The 15,365-nt window shown below is 35.4% G+C and overlaps 1 protein-coding gene across 3 annotated transcripts in view; it reads left to right on the forward strand.

Annotated features, from left to right (window-relative positions):
- The window catches only part of TTC39B (tetratricopeptide repeat domain 39B), a 154,036-nt gene extending 143,821 nt beyond the window's left edge, over positions 1-10,215 (forward strand). For all 3 annotated transcript variants that reach the window (XM_007499587.3, XM_007499585.3, XM_007499586.3), the window contains one exon: positions 1,228-10,215. In XM_007499587.3, the coding sequence (XP_007499649.1) occupies positions 1,228-1,324 (97 nt within the window). In that variant the 3' untranslated portion in view covers positions 1,325-10,215. The remainder of the gene's footprint in view (positions 1-1,227) is intronic.
- The last annotated feature ends 5,150 nt before the right edge of the window (positions 10,216-15,365 follow it).

The following is a 15,365-nucleotide window of genomic DNA, read 5'->3' on the forward strand; positions in this document are numbered from 1 at the left end:
AGGATTTTTGGCATATCCTCACTAAACCATATGACATTTATCCCATTGTTTCTGAGTATTAGGATCTTTTAAAGTCTGGATCCTGGCATCCCCCATATTTGCTATTATTCCCAACTTCTTGTAATTCATAGATTTGATAAGCATGTCAGTAAAAATTTTTAATATAAATAAGAGTCTTGGTGGACTACCACTGAAGACATATCATGACACAATCATTTACAGTCATTTAGCCAACTGTAAATCTACTGATTATCCTAAATTAATGCCTGGCTTTAATTCAAATGATGTGATGATTACTTCACATAGCTTATATAGTCAAATACTTTAACTCTATCATTCATCTGATCCACTAGTCCAGTCAATCTATCAAAGATCACAGTAACTAATTAATAGCTGTGATTTTTTGTTATATTCTGTGAGTTAGGATAGAATTTCTTGACTACAGGAACTGTTTCATTATTTCCTTTGATGCTAAGGCCTAGCATTATTTCCTTTAGTAGGCACTAAGGAAAAAATGTGCTGAATTTAGTTTAACTGTTCAGTCATTTTTTGTCTGACTCTTTGTGACCATCATTTGGGGTTTTCTTGGCAGAGATACTTTCCTTTTGCAGCTCATTTTACCTACAGTTGAGGAATGTCACACAACTAGTAAATGTCTAAGGCTAGATTTGAACTCAGGAAGATGAGTCTTCCTGACTTCAGGCCAGGGGCTCTCTACACTGTATAATCTAGAATTTAGACTACAGGCAGTCATTTCTTGGAAGAGAGCTTTCTTAACACTTACCTTAATGACTCATGACAATTTAATATTGTTTCATTTGTATTGATCCTGTAATATGTTTAATGATCTAGCCTGCCTCAGATTTCTCCATGTAAAATAGTTTAGGAATAGTTTATATACTCATGAAATGCCCCTGGTAGAGAAAAGATAACCTAAGTACAGAAAAAAGGCTAGTAATGGCAGATAGGTGGCTCAGTGGATAGAGAGCCAGGCCTACAGATGGTCTTGGGTTCAAATCTGGCCTCAGACACTTTTTTTTTTAAAGCTAGATGACCCTGGGCAACAACCCCCTTTGCTTAGCTCTTATTGCTCTTCTGCCTCAGAACCAATATACAGTATTTATTATAAGCCAGGAGGTAAGAGTATTTAAAAAAAAAGGTTAGGTTAGTACGAGGGACTGACCCAGTTTTAATTTCCTGTTGACAGATTGTTTTCTTGCCTTTTAGAACCAACTACAAAGATTACTCTATGGAGTCCAGACTGCACTTTAGAATCCATGCAGCACTCAGCAGTCTGAGAAGCTCTCCTGCTTCAACTCCTTGATGGAAGGCACCTGGGTGGAAGAGTCCTCTAATCTAGTAGGCGCTTCTCTCCTCTAGAGAAGTCCTTGTATTAAAATGGATACATGATCATGTACATGAGAGAGAGGGAACAAGCAAGTTGATTTTATTATCAATGTTTTCTTTCATCTAGTTCTGTTTGGATGTTGTCCTTGTTTCCAGGTTTTCTTTTCCTATGGAATTTTACCATAGCTGCTTTGTTCAGTCTTTTATTAGAAAGTCTTTATTTTGTCTCACAAGAAGAAGCTTCATGTTAGACTTGAATTGGGGTGTGTGTGTGTGTGTGGATATTTTAAGACTTGCAGGTGCAATAAAGTCTAATTTAGATGATTTTTTCCATGTGCACATTGATATTGTTGAGGTAGCAGGATGAAATCTTATGATCCTGAATCATATCTAGAGAATTCAGAGGAGAAGATATTTCTGTACTATGCTATTTCACATCCTTTGGGCCCCAGAGCTGAGCCTCTTATCAGTCATTTAATCTCCATGAGCACTTCATTACCTGATTTTTTTTTAAAACAAAAATAAAAATCACCTTCATCCAGAAATACAAAATTACTTATAGATATGCCTTTCTGAAGAATATGGTACAGAACTAACAAAGGACAGGAACAGTTGTTGCAATGATTTTATAGGCCTAAAGGCTTTCCCTCACTTGAACTGAAACCAAAATGTTGCCTTTTTTCCTCTGTATGATAAGAGGAAGCAAGTTTTATTTTTTGAGAGAGAGAGATTGAGAGAGAGATATGTTGGCCTCTCCTTGAATGTATTGAAATCATTTGTATTTCCCAGAGCCTGTGTGTATCTCTCTATTGAGAAAATGAAGACCGTGATGTTCCTGGGCATTCAGTAGTCAGAAAGGAAGGCCTGAAAGTATAATTTGTGATTTTTTTTTTCCTCCTCAGGAAGCAAAGCACAATTAACATTGCTTGTACAATGTAGTTCCATCTTTATAGTTCACAATGTTTTGGTGATCAGTATCTGATTTTATGATCTCTCTTTGCTCTTAATTTTTTCAAGTTCTATTTGTACACATTAGTAATATATTCAGTCCTTTATTTGAAAACTATAGTCTTGGTACACTTAAATTAACATTTTTTCAAAAATAGTTGCTATCAAAATACATAGGACATGGGATTTTAGATATTTTAAAATTATATCTTTAAAATACATCATATTTCACAACTGCCATCACTTTTTTTTTTCCTGAGGGAGGCGTAGTTCTGTCTTAGCACCAAATACCAGCTGCTAATGGTCACAGCAGGGAAGGCCAGATAAAATTCATGATATAGCAGGGTTCTTTCATTTATATTGTGAAGTAGTATTTGTTACTTTAAGAAAAAGGATATGCCCTTTTTGTGGATGGCATTGGCACATGATTAGCACATGAAAGGGTCCAGGTGCTCCCTTTGTGAATTCCAAGATGTGAAAATCCAAACATATTTACATTTACTCATAGAACTAATCAAGGAAAAAATATATTGTGCTTGGTACACAGTTTAGTGCTTTTTTGTTCATTCAAAAGATATCTACATAAAGCATCTACATATTGGCCTATGTAATAAGACAGGTAGGGAACAGAAATTTACTTTCTCATTCCTAGTTATTTCCTGCCATTAACTCATGTTAAGCAGGTATATTATATTTAACTGGGACACTTAAAATACTATGATGAAAAATTTTCATTAGGTTACTAACATGGTCGGTACATTTGCACATTATTATGGAAGAAAGGAATTCAGAAAAAAAATTTTTTTAATTCCCTGTGGTAGTTAGCTTATGTGCAGTAAATCCAGAATATTTCATGTTCATATCTACTTTTCCTGGATGATATCATTTGAAACAAAACTTCTTCATGGCCTTGTTTGGAATTGTTTTGGTTGCATCATTTTTAACTAAAAGCACCCCTGTTCATTATTTACAAGCAGCATTCAGAACTGCATAGTCAATAAAGAATTCTCTCTCCCAAAAGGCAAACTGCCTTTTAAAAGCCATTGGTAAATCCTATGCTAATGTTTTTATAAAAAAATTTATTTCTAAATTGCCAACCACAGTTTTAAAAATCCAGTAACTCCAAAGTAATTGTTTGTAATTTATCTTTAGCTTTTAATTTATTTCCTAAAATTGCTAAGCATTATGGATAAATCTGCCAGAACTAATTTTAGATGCCTTAATAGTCTTCATTCATTCAGTCTTCATATATTTGTTAAGCATTGACTTTTTATACGGCACTCATTTAGGCACCAGTTTTTTTCTGAGAGTAACAGTCTACACTTGTTGCTTCTCCTTGTTCACTCAGCCACTTATTCCTCAAATCCAGAAGTCCAGACTCCACTTCTGTTACTTGACTGTGGGCAACAGTATATTTCATAAATGTCACATCCAATGTCCTTTCTCCATTATCATTCTCCTTAACAGCTTTGAAACTTTTGCTGTTGTTGACTACCTCTCCTTAAAACTTTTTCCTTTCTTGTCCTCCATGATACAGTACTCTCATGGTTTCTTCCTACCTCTAACCATTTTTTCTCTTTTGAAGTTTATTCTTTTCCTACTTCCTAGATACAGAGATTCCCCAGCATGATGCTTGCTCCCTTTTTCTCTCTGTAGTCTCTCCTTTGGAGTTCTTGTCCACTACTGTGACTAGCTGTCACTTTAATCACCATTGTGCAGGTTGACTCCTAATTTTATATCTCTGCATTTGACCTTGAACTGCCTCCTCCTCATTGCTCAGGCAGCACCTCAAGTTTACATTCAAAACCTACTTTTCCCTTTTCTTGAATCTATCCTTCCTAATATTTCCATTTCTGTTAATTTGCACACCATTCTCCTAGTAAGTCAGGTTCAAAATTTACATATTACTTTGACCCACCCCTCTTCCAAATATACACCCTTACATCAAATCATTTCCCAAATTCTCTCAGCGGGTGAAATAACTCACATATTTGCCCCTTACTCTTCATTCCCATCATCTCTACCCTAATATAGGCTCTCATCTGTGTATTGCCTAGATTATTGCTTATTCATCTCCTTGTCTACAATTTATCTTCAATCTGTCCTATAGTCTGTCCCAGAGCAGTCTTTCTAATGTACAGTACTGAGTATGTTGTCACTCTCCTACTCATGAGCCACCATAGAATTCCCTGAATCCTGAATAAAGGCCAGACTCCTTATTCAGACATTCAAGAAACTCCAGAAGTCTACAGCCTATATTTTCAGCCTTATCTCACACACTTGATGCTCTTCCTTGTTGCTCAAACTCATCCCAGTCTTTGACTCCCTTACAGGGTTGTTGGGAGGAAAGCATTTTGTATATACCTTAAAGCACCCATATGAATGCAAGTTTGTGTGTGCGTGGGTGAGTGTTTTTCTACCATATGCTCTGCTTAGATTATGTTCCTTCGTCCCCACCCCCCCAGTCCATGTTCTCTGCCTGTTGAAAGTCAACCCATTTTCAAAACCCAGATCAAAATCCACTTAAAAGAAAGAAATTCAGTTCCACTTATCCTTCATATCTTTCATTGTCCTTTGTTTATATTTCTTCACTTGTATTTTATTCATTTGTGTATAAGTCTTGTCTTCCTGATTAAACTATGAGCTCCTGGAGGGCAGGACTACTGCTTTACTGATCTTTGTAATCTCCAAGACCTTTATTGGTGACTTGAACAAGTAGGAACTTAATAAATAGATGTTTTAATTAAATTGAATATCAATCCCCTTTTTATTTACAGGTTAGCTTGCTAAATCAAGACATATTAGTCATATTGTGTTTGAATTGAGAGCCATTGAGGATCAAGACTTGAGATTATACAACTCTCACATTCCTAATCTTGTATGTTTTTTCACAAATCTAACAATCTCCATTTGGTCGTGGTGACAGAGCTATGGTTTCAAGGGGGAAGATATACCATGTAAAAGTTCCTCCTCTGTGATGGAGATTTTCTCCCCAAATTTAGAAATTATCTTCTGACAGTTGTATTATGGCTCATACAGGTAGTTTTAATTGTCCTTTTTTGATGCACTGTATCTTTTCCTTTTTAAATTAATCTCTTGATATCTGTATTTTAACAGTTAATGATTTTACTCTTTAACATAAAAATAATTTTTCTGAGGTAGTCCTGGAATTATGCACTTTGATTTATCCTTGAATTTTCCTACCTCTCTATGCTTTTAAATTGAGGCAAAGGAACAGTATGGTTATAATACATTCTCTTGGAACATGATAATGCTTCATGAACTATATACAATGTGGAAGAGCCCTTATAGTACTTCGTTAATGCTCCTGGTTTGGGACAGAATTAGTGTGGTCTCTCCTAAAGTATCAGTTACTCCCTATAACATTTCTTCAGAAGAAGGCTCTTGACTTTCTTATGTGACATATAACTGTGATCAAGAAATTCTTTATTGTCAGATCCAAGTGTAATCAGGGACAGCTTGAGTTCTGCTTATGTTTTGTCCTCAGATAAAGCAGAGCAGCCAATCACTGTTAGCTTTAACAGTACCTTCATGTGCTTGGAAAGCCTTTCTATATCTTCCTTCATCTTCATTTTCTCCAGGCTAAATAAAACTTGCTCATTTTTCTTTTAGGAATAGAATTAATCCCCTTGATAGTAATTATTTTTAGCATTCATAATATACCTTTAGCTATGGCATCCAGGATTGGTTCAATTAGTGCTGATTACTGAAGGGAAATTAATTCATGCTTCTATTATGCTATATTTCAATCTCTATCTCAGTATTATGCTGACTATTTAGAGTATAGCACTAGAGGATTCTATTTTGGTACTGTTCTATAGACCAGTGGTGTCAAATTTAAATAGAAATGGGCCTACTAAACTATCTTATGGATCCCTGCAGGCCTCATATTGACCTGAAAACATATATTAACATTTCCCAGGTTCTATTGTAGTTTTATTTTAAGTTATTTCCCAGTTACATTTTAATCTGGTTCCAGCTGATGCAGCTGTTTGATACCTCTACTGTGTAGACAGACTGCTAGATGAGATCACTAGATGCCAAGTTTTTGCAACAACTCTGATTTGCTTTAGATTATATTCATTATATATCATTTTGCTTATTTTTCCTCTCTAAGTGAAGTGCTCTGTACTCATATGTTTTCCATTTGTTACTGCTCTTCTGTTTCCAGTTTATAAATGCTATTGACCAATTGTAAATTCCCTTTTGGGTAATTTATTTTTCTGTAGATTTGGAAAAGTTTCTTTTTCTTTATGGCAAATTTTGACCATTTGGGAACAGGAAATAAAAATGTGCACCAACTAAACCATGTAAACAGGAATTTCACTATAACATAATTTGTTGTATGAGGATGAACATATCAAGGCTTCACCTAGGAATATTTAACTGAAGTTTGATTACCAGATATACTACATGGATGCCATCTTAACCTACTTGCCTCCATTCACTATAATTTCATTTGTTGCCTGGACCCCTAGGCCAGTTAATAGTGTCTTCAGAGTATTTAGATATCTTCTAAAGAGTTATTTGGCAGTGACTCACCATCATGATTATAATCTGTGCTATAATGATGAGCCCACACCACTCACTAGTATTAATGAGTTAGAATTATAAACTTTAAGCATTGTCTAGGCTAACTCCTACCTTTTATAGAGGAGGAAACTGGGCACTAGAAAAGGAAAGGGCATTGATCAGAGTTGTAGAAAGTAGCAGTGAGGTTTAAACAGAGGGTCCTATCATGCTCAGTTCAGTGCTTTTTCCACCAAAGCATGCTGTCATCGACAATTTAGTTACAGCATTGATTTGGCCCACTTGTGAAATGGAGTTGGCAGCACCAAGTGGTACAGTGGAAAGCCTGAGAAGTGTCAAATCATTTCATCCCTGGGCCTCTTTTTAATTCATCTTTCAAAGAATGTTAGACAAAATGACCTCTAAGATGGAAAAAAAAAGCATTTAATTCTGTATATTTTGGGGAACAAATTTTACTTTGTTTACTTTGTACTCTCAGCATTTTAGTGCTAGTCTTTTAGTTAATCAATCCTCCACAAATATTTTTATTCAGTAGTCAAACTAGAGCATAATTTGGTGGGCTGTTTACTTAAAACATGAATTTAATGCTTTTTGCTGTCTTCATAATCAGCTTTTGTACATATGTATGGTAGCTAAATGTTACCCATAAATATAATTTAGAGAGTGGCTTTTCCTCTTTGGACAAATCTTTGATTGAAACATATCAGCATGCAGGAAGTAAACAGCCCAATATATAATTCTGACACTAAATCTACCCCAAATTTTTACTTGTCTAGATTACATATATAATTTCATTATAGTTACTTTTTTGACTAGGACACATATTATAACATTCTCGATTTCTGCTCCTACTAGCACCAAAAAAAGGGTAGGAAGGGAAATACTTTTCAGTACTTTTGCTTTTCATTATTGTAATTAGACTGCTTTTCCTAGGATTTCGTTATTATTACCTACCCTACAAATAGTCATAAACTTCAGGGTTCCTTAGAAATGTGAGCAGTTACCTTTAGTGTTAAACTACTGTGTAAAAGGTTGAGAAAGATTTGTAAAAATTAGAAACATGGAAAATGAATTTTTTTATGTTTACCATTATTTAATTCACAGAAAAATAGCAAAAGTCTAATTGTCCATTTATGGAGAATTATACAAACCATTTAGACCATCTATGGAGGTTTAAAACATTCTTATGCTGAAAACAGGGCATTGGATCAAATGATCTCTTTAAGCTCCCTTCTAGGGCTATTTTTGTCTTTCTGTAACAATAGTAAGCAACTACTTACTAGGTCACTCCTGATTTGGTGGGTAGAACATTGTCTAGATGGATAGAGCAGAGAAAGGCAAAGGACACTTCTCCTTTGAGGAATTCCAGTAGGCTTTTTCATTGTGTTTACAATCTGCAAATTTACTTTTATTTTACAGAATGGTACTTAACAGCCTTGTACACCAGGAAAATTAAAGTGGCAGGCTTATTGCTTTAAAATTTTAAAGAATCCTTATAAATTGTGTGCTTTAGTGGGAGAAGTCAAGTTATTTTAATGTCAAGCTTCATTAGGTACATTTTTCTTGGTAATACATAGTTTGCCTTTTCTGAAATAGTTATTAGATATACCTCACTAGAAATAAGAGTTATAAGGAAGTTTGATGTCTTATCAAGGGCTGTTAATTTGTTACTACTCAGTAGTTATTAGTAAATGTTCTTGGATTAATGGCAGAATAAAAGGAAATGTTCTAAAGATGGAGGGCTTAAAACTTTAAAACAGTTGGGAAATTAGGTAAAGTTAGATAATTCAATATTTAGAGAAAGCGATATTATCCTTAGAAATGCAGGAAATGCTGCCCAAATGAATGTAATGAGAAAAACTACATTGGATATAATGCAGACATTTTAGCTATAACTTAAAAAAAATTCTTTAATGAAGCCAAATATCCAGGTGGCAATGTTTGGCTCAATAGACTTTAGAAAAATGTATATTACAATGCTGTTTTTTCTTTCTTAAGGATTTGTCCTCCGTGGTTGTCAGATTCTTTTTCCTTATTGATATGTTTCTTTAAGGACTGGTTTACATGAAAAGAAATTATAGCATATGTAATTTTCAATATTGTACAACTCCAAAAATCTAGAGACTTCAGGGAGCTGTCAGTCCTCTATAGATGAGATTTGTAGAAGAAAAATTCATGTGAATGTTTCACTGCTCTGTGCTGTCCAGAAAAATCACTTAATTTCTTACAATATGCTGTATTCTTTCAATGTTTTAGGTGATATTTTTATATCTAGGTTTATTTTTTTGTACCATTTCCCTCCTTTCATTGACAGATGGCATCCTAGCACCTTAATAAATACCAAATGACTCACTTGTATGTCAGTGTTTTGAATCTTCATTTGCTAATGCTCTGAGACTTCTGGATGCAAATTGATAGAACCCACTTAAAAGCAAAACACAAAACTTATCAAGGAAAAGTATTATTTTGTTACTGGCATTTCATTTCCTGAGTTTAAAAAATATATATTTTCTTCAGTTTTTTAGGTATCATCTTTACTTGGGAAATTCTGACTTGCTTTTTTGAAGCATGTTTTTGATATTTCATGAACTGGGTTGTTTTTTGTTTGTTTTAAACCAGTATCTAACTTGAAGTTGAGAGATTCTTAAGAGTTCTGTCAAGTCATGTATCTTTATTCTTTGCTATAGCATTCTCTGAATGAATGTTGTTAAAATATAAATATTGATTGAGAAATAACAGGAGCGATATACTACCGCTTGGAGTTTATATAATGGGCTGCTCTATTAGCTTAGTTCTTTGCTGATGAATCATTAAAGTCACATGGATGCACTTTATAATGAAATGTTATTTAGACAAATGTCATTATCTTTTCCCTCCTACTCTCTCCTCCTCTTCTCTCTCCTGTTTCTCTGCAATCTCAAGATTGCAGTTTTGCTTAGCAAAATAGATTAAGAAATTGAAGATGTTTGAATTCTTTGGAAGACAAATGTGAGTATTGACCAGTGAGATCCTTTATTGATGAAAAAGGAGAAGAATCAAGCAACCAAAAAATGACAGATAAGAAAATTTTCTATGATATATACTCCAGAAGAGAGAAGAAAAATATGAACTTCAGATATTTTTAATATTTAAAGTTAGTATATTTACAAGGAGTATTCTGTATTATTTAAGCCTATATTCTCAGAGTATTTTGTGTTTCTTGTTCTCTATCATTTGTAAGCAGACAACTTATATGGGTTCTGACCTTTATGAAGAAAACAAGAGTTTCTTGTGACTTGGTTTTTATCATTGAGATACTTATAAGAACATATCATGCAAAGCTGTATTTTTAAAGCATCTAATAAACCATCTCATCTCCAAAGATACAAACTTGCATTTATTTTTATTTTTGTTTTCCTATTATAAGTTGAAATTCCTATTCTAGGGTTTAGATTTTTTTCATTTTCAATTCCACTGGCCATTTAGCTGCACTGTGACATTCCATAAGGCACACCCACAGGTAATTTAGTGTGATTCATTGGAAAGAACATTGAATTTGGAGTGAACTGATCTAGATTCAAAGCTCAGTTCTGCTACCTGCTACTTTTGTGTGTCTTTAGGCAAGTCACAGAATGCCATTGACTCTAACACCCTAATCTCTTGGGCTTCAGTTTTCTCACGTGGAAAATAAGGGTTGGATTTTATGACCTCTAAAGTATTAATGGCTATGTTCCTATGATTTACATTCTTGAATAAATGATTTTGAAAGCAATTATTATCTGATTCTTTTTGATCTGCTCTTTTGCCCAAGAAGCCAATTGAATGTTCTATGGAAATCGTTCTCAAACTTTTTGGTCTTTGGACCCCTTAACACACTTAAAAATTATTGACAAAGACCCAATAATACCATTGCTGAGTCTATTCTCCATGGAGATCAGGGAAGAAGGAAAAGAACCTACATGCTCCAAAATATACATAGTTCTTTTTGTAGTGGCAAAGAACTGGAAATTGAGGGGATGTTCATCAGTTGGGAAATGGCTAAACAAATTGTGATGTATCCTTGTTATAGAATATTACTGCGCCATAAAATTAGGAAAGAACTACATGAGATAATGAACTGCAAAATGAGTAGAACAAAGAGAACATTATATACATCTATAGGTTTAATACTTGAAGGATAGCTTGCAAATGTTCACTGCTAGAAACTGAACTGAAAAATGGAAACATGAAAGACATAATCTACATATACATATCTGTTTGCCTGATGATGCCTTTTATGATGTAGTGAGGGAAGGGGAGGGCTGAGATACTTGGAAATAAATTCTATTAATAAAAAATAAATAGTTGATGAGCCTCCAAAGAGTTTTTACCCATGGGGTTATATCTATCAATATTTACCATATTAAAAGTTAAAATACCTATTATTTTGAAAATAGTTTTGACCTCATGAACTCTCCTTGAAAGGGTCTGAGGAACTACTCTGAGGTTCTCAGGTCACAATTTTAGGGCAATTGGCCCAGAGTAATGTTACTTCATGTGCTGTGTGATAGGAATTTCAAATACTGTTTCTATATTGAATTATGATCTTATTTTCATTCTCCTTGATTAGATATAAAGATTCTACCTGTCCAAAAGGCTCTTTTTCTGAAGAGGAATGATTTTTTTGGTGGGGAGGGTAAGATTTGGGTAGGAGGGGAAAGGGTATATGTCCTAATGTTTTCTTTTTTTTTAATTTTTAATACTTAATATATATTAGGAAACAGTTTCTATTTCAACTGATTTTGCCTATGTGGGCACACTTCTTAGTTTTCCTGATTTGCTTTAAAAGCCTTTCATAATCTGTCACCTTCTTACTATTCTACTCTTCTTATCCCTTCTCTCCACATATTACACAACCCTCTTTCACATTCCTTGTACAAGATACTCTGTCTCCCGTTTTATGCACTTTTATTGGCTGTCCTCCATGCTTGAACCTCTCTTTTCACCTCTTCTTCCTCAGTTCTGTGGCCTCAAGTCTCAGCTAAAGTTCTGACTTTTACAAGAAGGCTTTTCCCAGTCCTTCTCAGTCTTAGTGCTTTCCCTTCAAGAGGATCTCCAATTTATCCTGTTTATCACAGCCTCATTAGTATGTGGACTTCTTGAGAGCAAGTATCCTTTTCTTTTTGTGCTTTATTTGTATTCCCAACATTTAGCACAGTGCCTGGGGCATAGGAGGACCTGAATAAATACTTCTTGACAGGATTTTAGAGCTGGAAGGAGCCTTGGATATCCTTGAGACTCCTCATTCTAAAGAGGAGAATTGAGCTGCAGAAGTGAAATGGATTGTCTAACATTGTCTAGCTGGTGAGGAAGATAGCTGAGATTTGAACCCAGAATGACTGACTCCAAATTCACAATTTTTTTTCAATACACTTACACTTATGCAGAATAGAGCTCCATGTGACACTGACAAGATTATATAACAGGCAATCCTGGTTCTTGGGGAAACTGGATAGGGGGGATTTCTTGTAAGAGTTCTAGGGCATTAATATTTTATTCTCATCTGTAAAATGAGGTCTGATTGAGCTTCAATCCAACAAGCCTCCATAGTTTCTTCTAAGGGCAAGGCAAATGACAAACCACCTCTGTCCTCAAGGAGGTTATATCCTGTTGGGGAGATCTTAGATCTAGAACTGAAACCGGCTACCTAGGCACACATCCTTATATAGATGATGACAATGATCACAGGAGGTTCATTCAGGTAATGTCAGAGGGGATTGACTCTAGGTCCTCTCGCTTCAGGACCCAATGCTCTTTCCACTTTGTATACACAAGATAATTTGAGAGAACAAACAACTAATGACTTCAAAGGCTCATTCCCTACCTTTCTACTTCTCCACCAACAGGCTGCCTTAAACCCTTAGTAGGGCAGCTAGTACACTACAGCCTGGACTAGTGCTCAGGGTGTCCTTTGCTACTCCTCCACTTCCAGCCTAACTCCAGCTTTCCTGCCAATTCCTTCATTCTTTCTCCCCCTTTTCATCAGATACGGAATCCCCATATACAGTTCTGTATTTTTAAAGGATCCAATACATTTTCTCCCTCTAAAGATGGAAATTTGTTTTTTATTGCTCATTTTTACTCTATGTTATTAGCTGAGATTTCCAATTGCTGCTCTGGTCCTTAGACTTTTTGCATTTCTGTATACTCAGACCTGGTTCATTACATTCCATCAGACCTACCTTAGGCAGGTGTGGTGGCAACTGCTGAAGTATGGTGAAAAAATAGAGACAACCAGATTTGGAGTAAGTGCACCTGGGTTTAAATTCTGTCCAGAGGGACTTTGGGATACCCTCTCTACTTTGGTCCTTAGACTTTGATCCTTGCTGGTGGTGGTAGGCTGATTTTGTGGAAAAGAGGTATCCAACATGAAGCAAACAACATTCTCTTGTGCAATTGGAATCAGATTGAAATTTAATTGGGAAATATTTAACAGTGAAATATAGATATTACTCCATTTTAAAACTAAAATAATATACATCCCACAGGGATCCTAATATATAGATTATTGGCCTCATTTCTATTTAAGCTTGATACCACTGCAGAATATATTCTCATGTCACAGAAAGAATTATGACCTTCCCTCCGTAGAAAACAAACTTCCTGATTTTTGTTGAAAATATTATTTTCATAATTCCTAGACTTTACTGTCTGATTTTTAGCCAAAATGTTCCTGCATGTCCTCTCTTCCCTAATTAGAATGTGAATTCCTTGAAGGTAGGACCTTTTTTATTCCCATCACTAGGCATGGTGTCCAGCACTTAATAAACTTTATTGTCATTTATTCATCAGACATAAAACATGAGATAAGCCTTGAAGGAAATGTTAAAAGGGGTGAGGTGGGAAGTGTGAACCTTAAAAATTCTCAGACCCTACTTCATAAGGTTGGATTGTAAACCTTAAAAATTCTCAGACCCTACTTCATAAGGTTGGGTTATGACCATTCCCCATTTTAAACAATGAAGAAACTTAGATCAGGAATGTGAGACCTCTACTCCACCCCTACTTAAGCCTGCTTTAGGGGAAGAAACTCCTTGCTGAACAATGAAAGATACTTAAACCCATACTTATAGTAAGACGGACATAAGGTGTTTGATATGTCTATGGAACATCCAGTTAAAAATGCCCAATAGGCAATTGCCTTTTGATTTTGTAAGGTTAGAGCTCTATAGAAAGCTTAGGGCTATGTAAATAGATCCAGGAATCATCTGTATCAAGGTGATTATTGAACTTTTGGATCACCAAAACTGGAGGTAAAAAAAATGACCCAAGATGGAGCTTTGGGTGATATTCACAGTTCCTGGGCAAGGCATATCATATCAAGGAGGAGGGAGTGGTCATTGGCATCAAATGTTTCAGGAAGATCAAAAAGGATGAAGACCAAGAGAAAGTCATTAATATTGGCAATTAAGAGATTTTTTTTTGTAACATTGGAAATAATATTTGATTGGTGATATTTGAAGGCAGATTGAGAAATAAGAAGGAAATGAGGGGAATGGATGTAAGGATTTTCTAGGAGTTTGAGAAATGGAAAGAGATTTTGGATAATAGCTTGAAAGAATATCATGGCCAACTAAAGGCTCTTTTTTTTCCTTTTTTTTTTTAAAGAATGGGAGAGAGATGAGATTGTAGGCAGAGGGGAAGGAAGCAGCACAAGAAATGGTCTAAAGCCTAGATCCAGGAAGTAGAATCAAAGATAGTTTAAAACTTGAGGGTACTAGTTATGAAGAGTTTAGCCACTTGGGGGCCTAGGTTTGCATAGAAAAAGTGTATCTATACATCAAAACTTATTACCCCCCTTTTCTGCTCCTCTGCTCACTGACAAAGAGTTAGATCTTTTCTTTTAATAAGATATGTTCCCTATGCCCAAAGGGCGCTAAAAGACTGCCCTTTGATCCAGTCTGGTTTTGTATCCCAAAGAGATCATATGGAAAAAGAAAGAATATTCATAGCTGCACTCTTTGTGGTGGCCAAACATTGGAAAATGAGGGGAAGCCCTTCAATTGGGGAATGGCTGAACAAATTGTGGTATATGTTGGTGATGGAATACTATTGTGCTCAAAGGAATAATAAAGTAGAGGAATTCCATGGAGACTGGAACGACCTCCAGGAAGTGATGCAGAGTGAGAGGAGCAGAACCAGGAAAACATTGTACACAGAGACAAACACACTGTGGTATAATCGAACATAATGGACATCTCCATTAGTGGCAGTGTAGTGAAACTGGACAACCTGGACGGATCTTCGAGAAAGAACACTATCCTCATTCAGAGGAAAAACTGTGGGAGTAGAAACAGAAGAAAAACAACTGCTTGATTACATGGGTCAATGGGGATATGGCTGGGGATGTAGACTCTAAATGATCATGCTAGTGCAAACACCAACAACATGGAAATAGGTTCTGATCAAGGACACATGTAATACCCAGTGAAATTGTGTGTCGGCTATTGGAAAGGTGGGAGGAGGGGAGGGAGGGAAAGAATATGATTCTTGTAACCAAG

This window comes from Monodelphis domestica, chromosome 7 (assembly GCF_027887165.1).
Source record: "Monodelphis domestica isolate mMonDom1 chromosome 7, mMonDom1.pri, whole genome shotgun sequence".
In the NCBI taxonomy this organism is placed as follows: Eukaryota; Metazoa; Chordata; class Mammalia; order Didelphimorphia; family Didelphidae; genus Monodelphis; species Monodelphis domestica.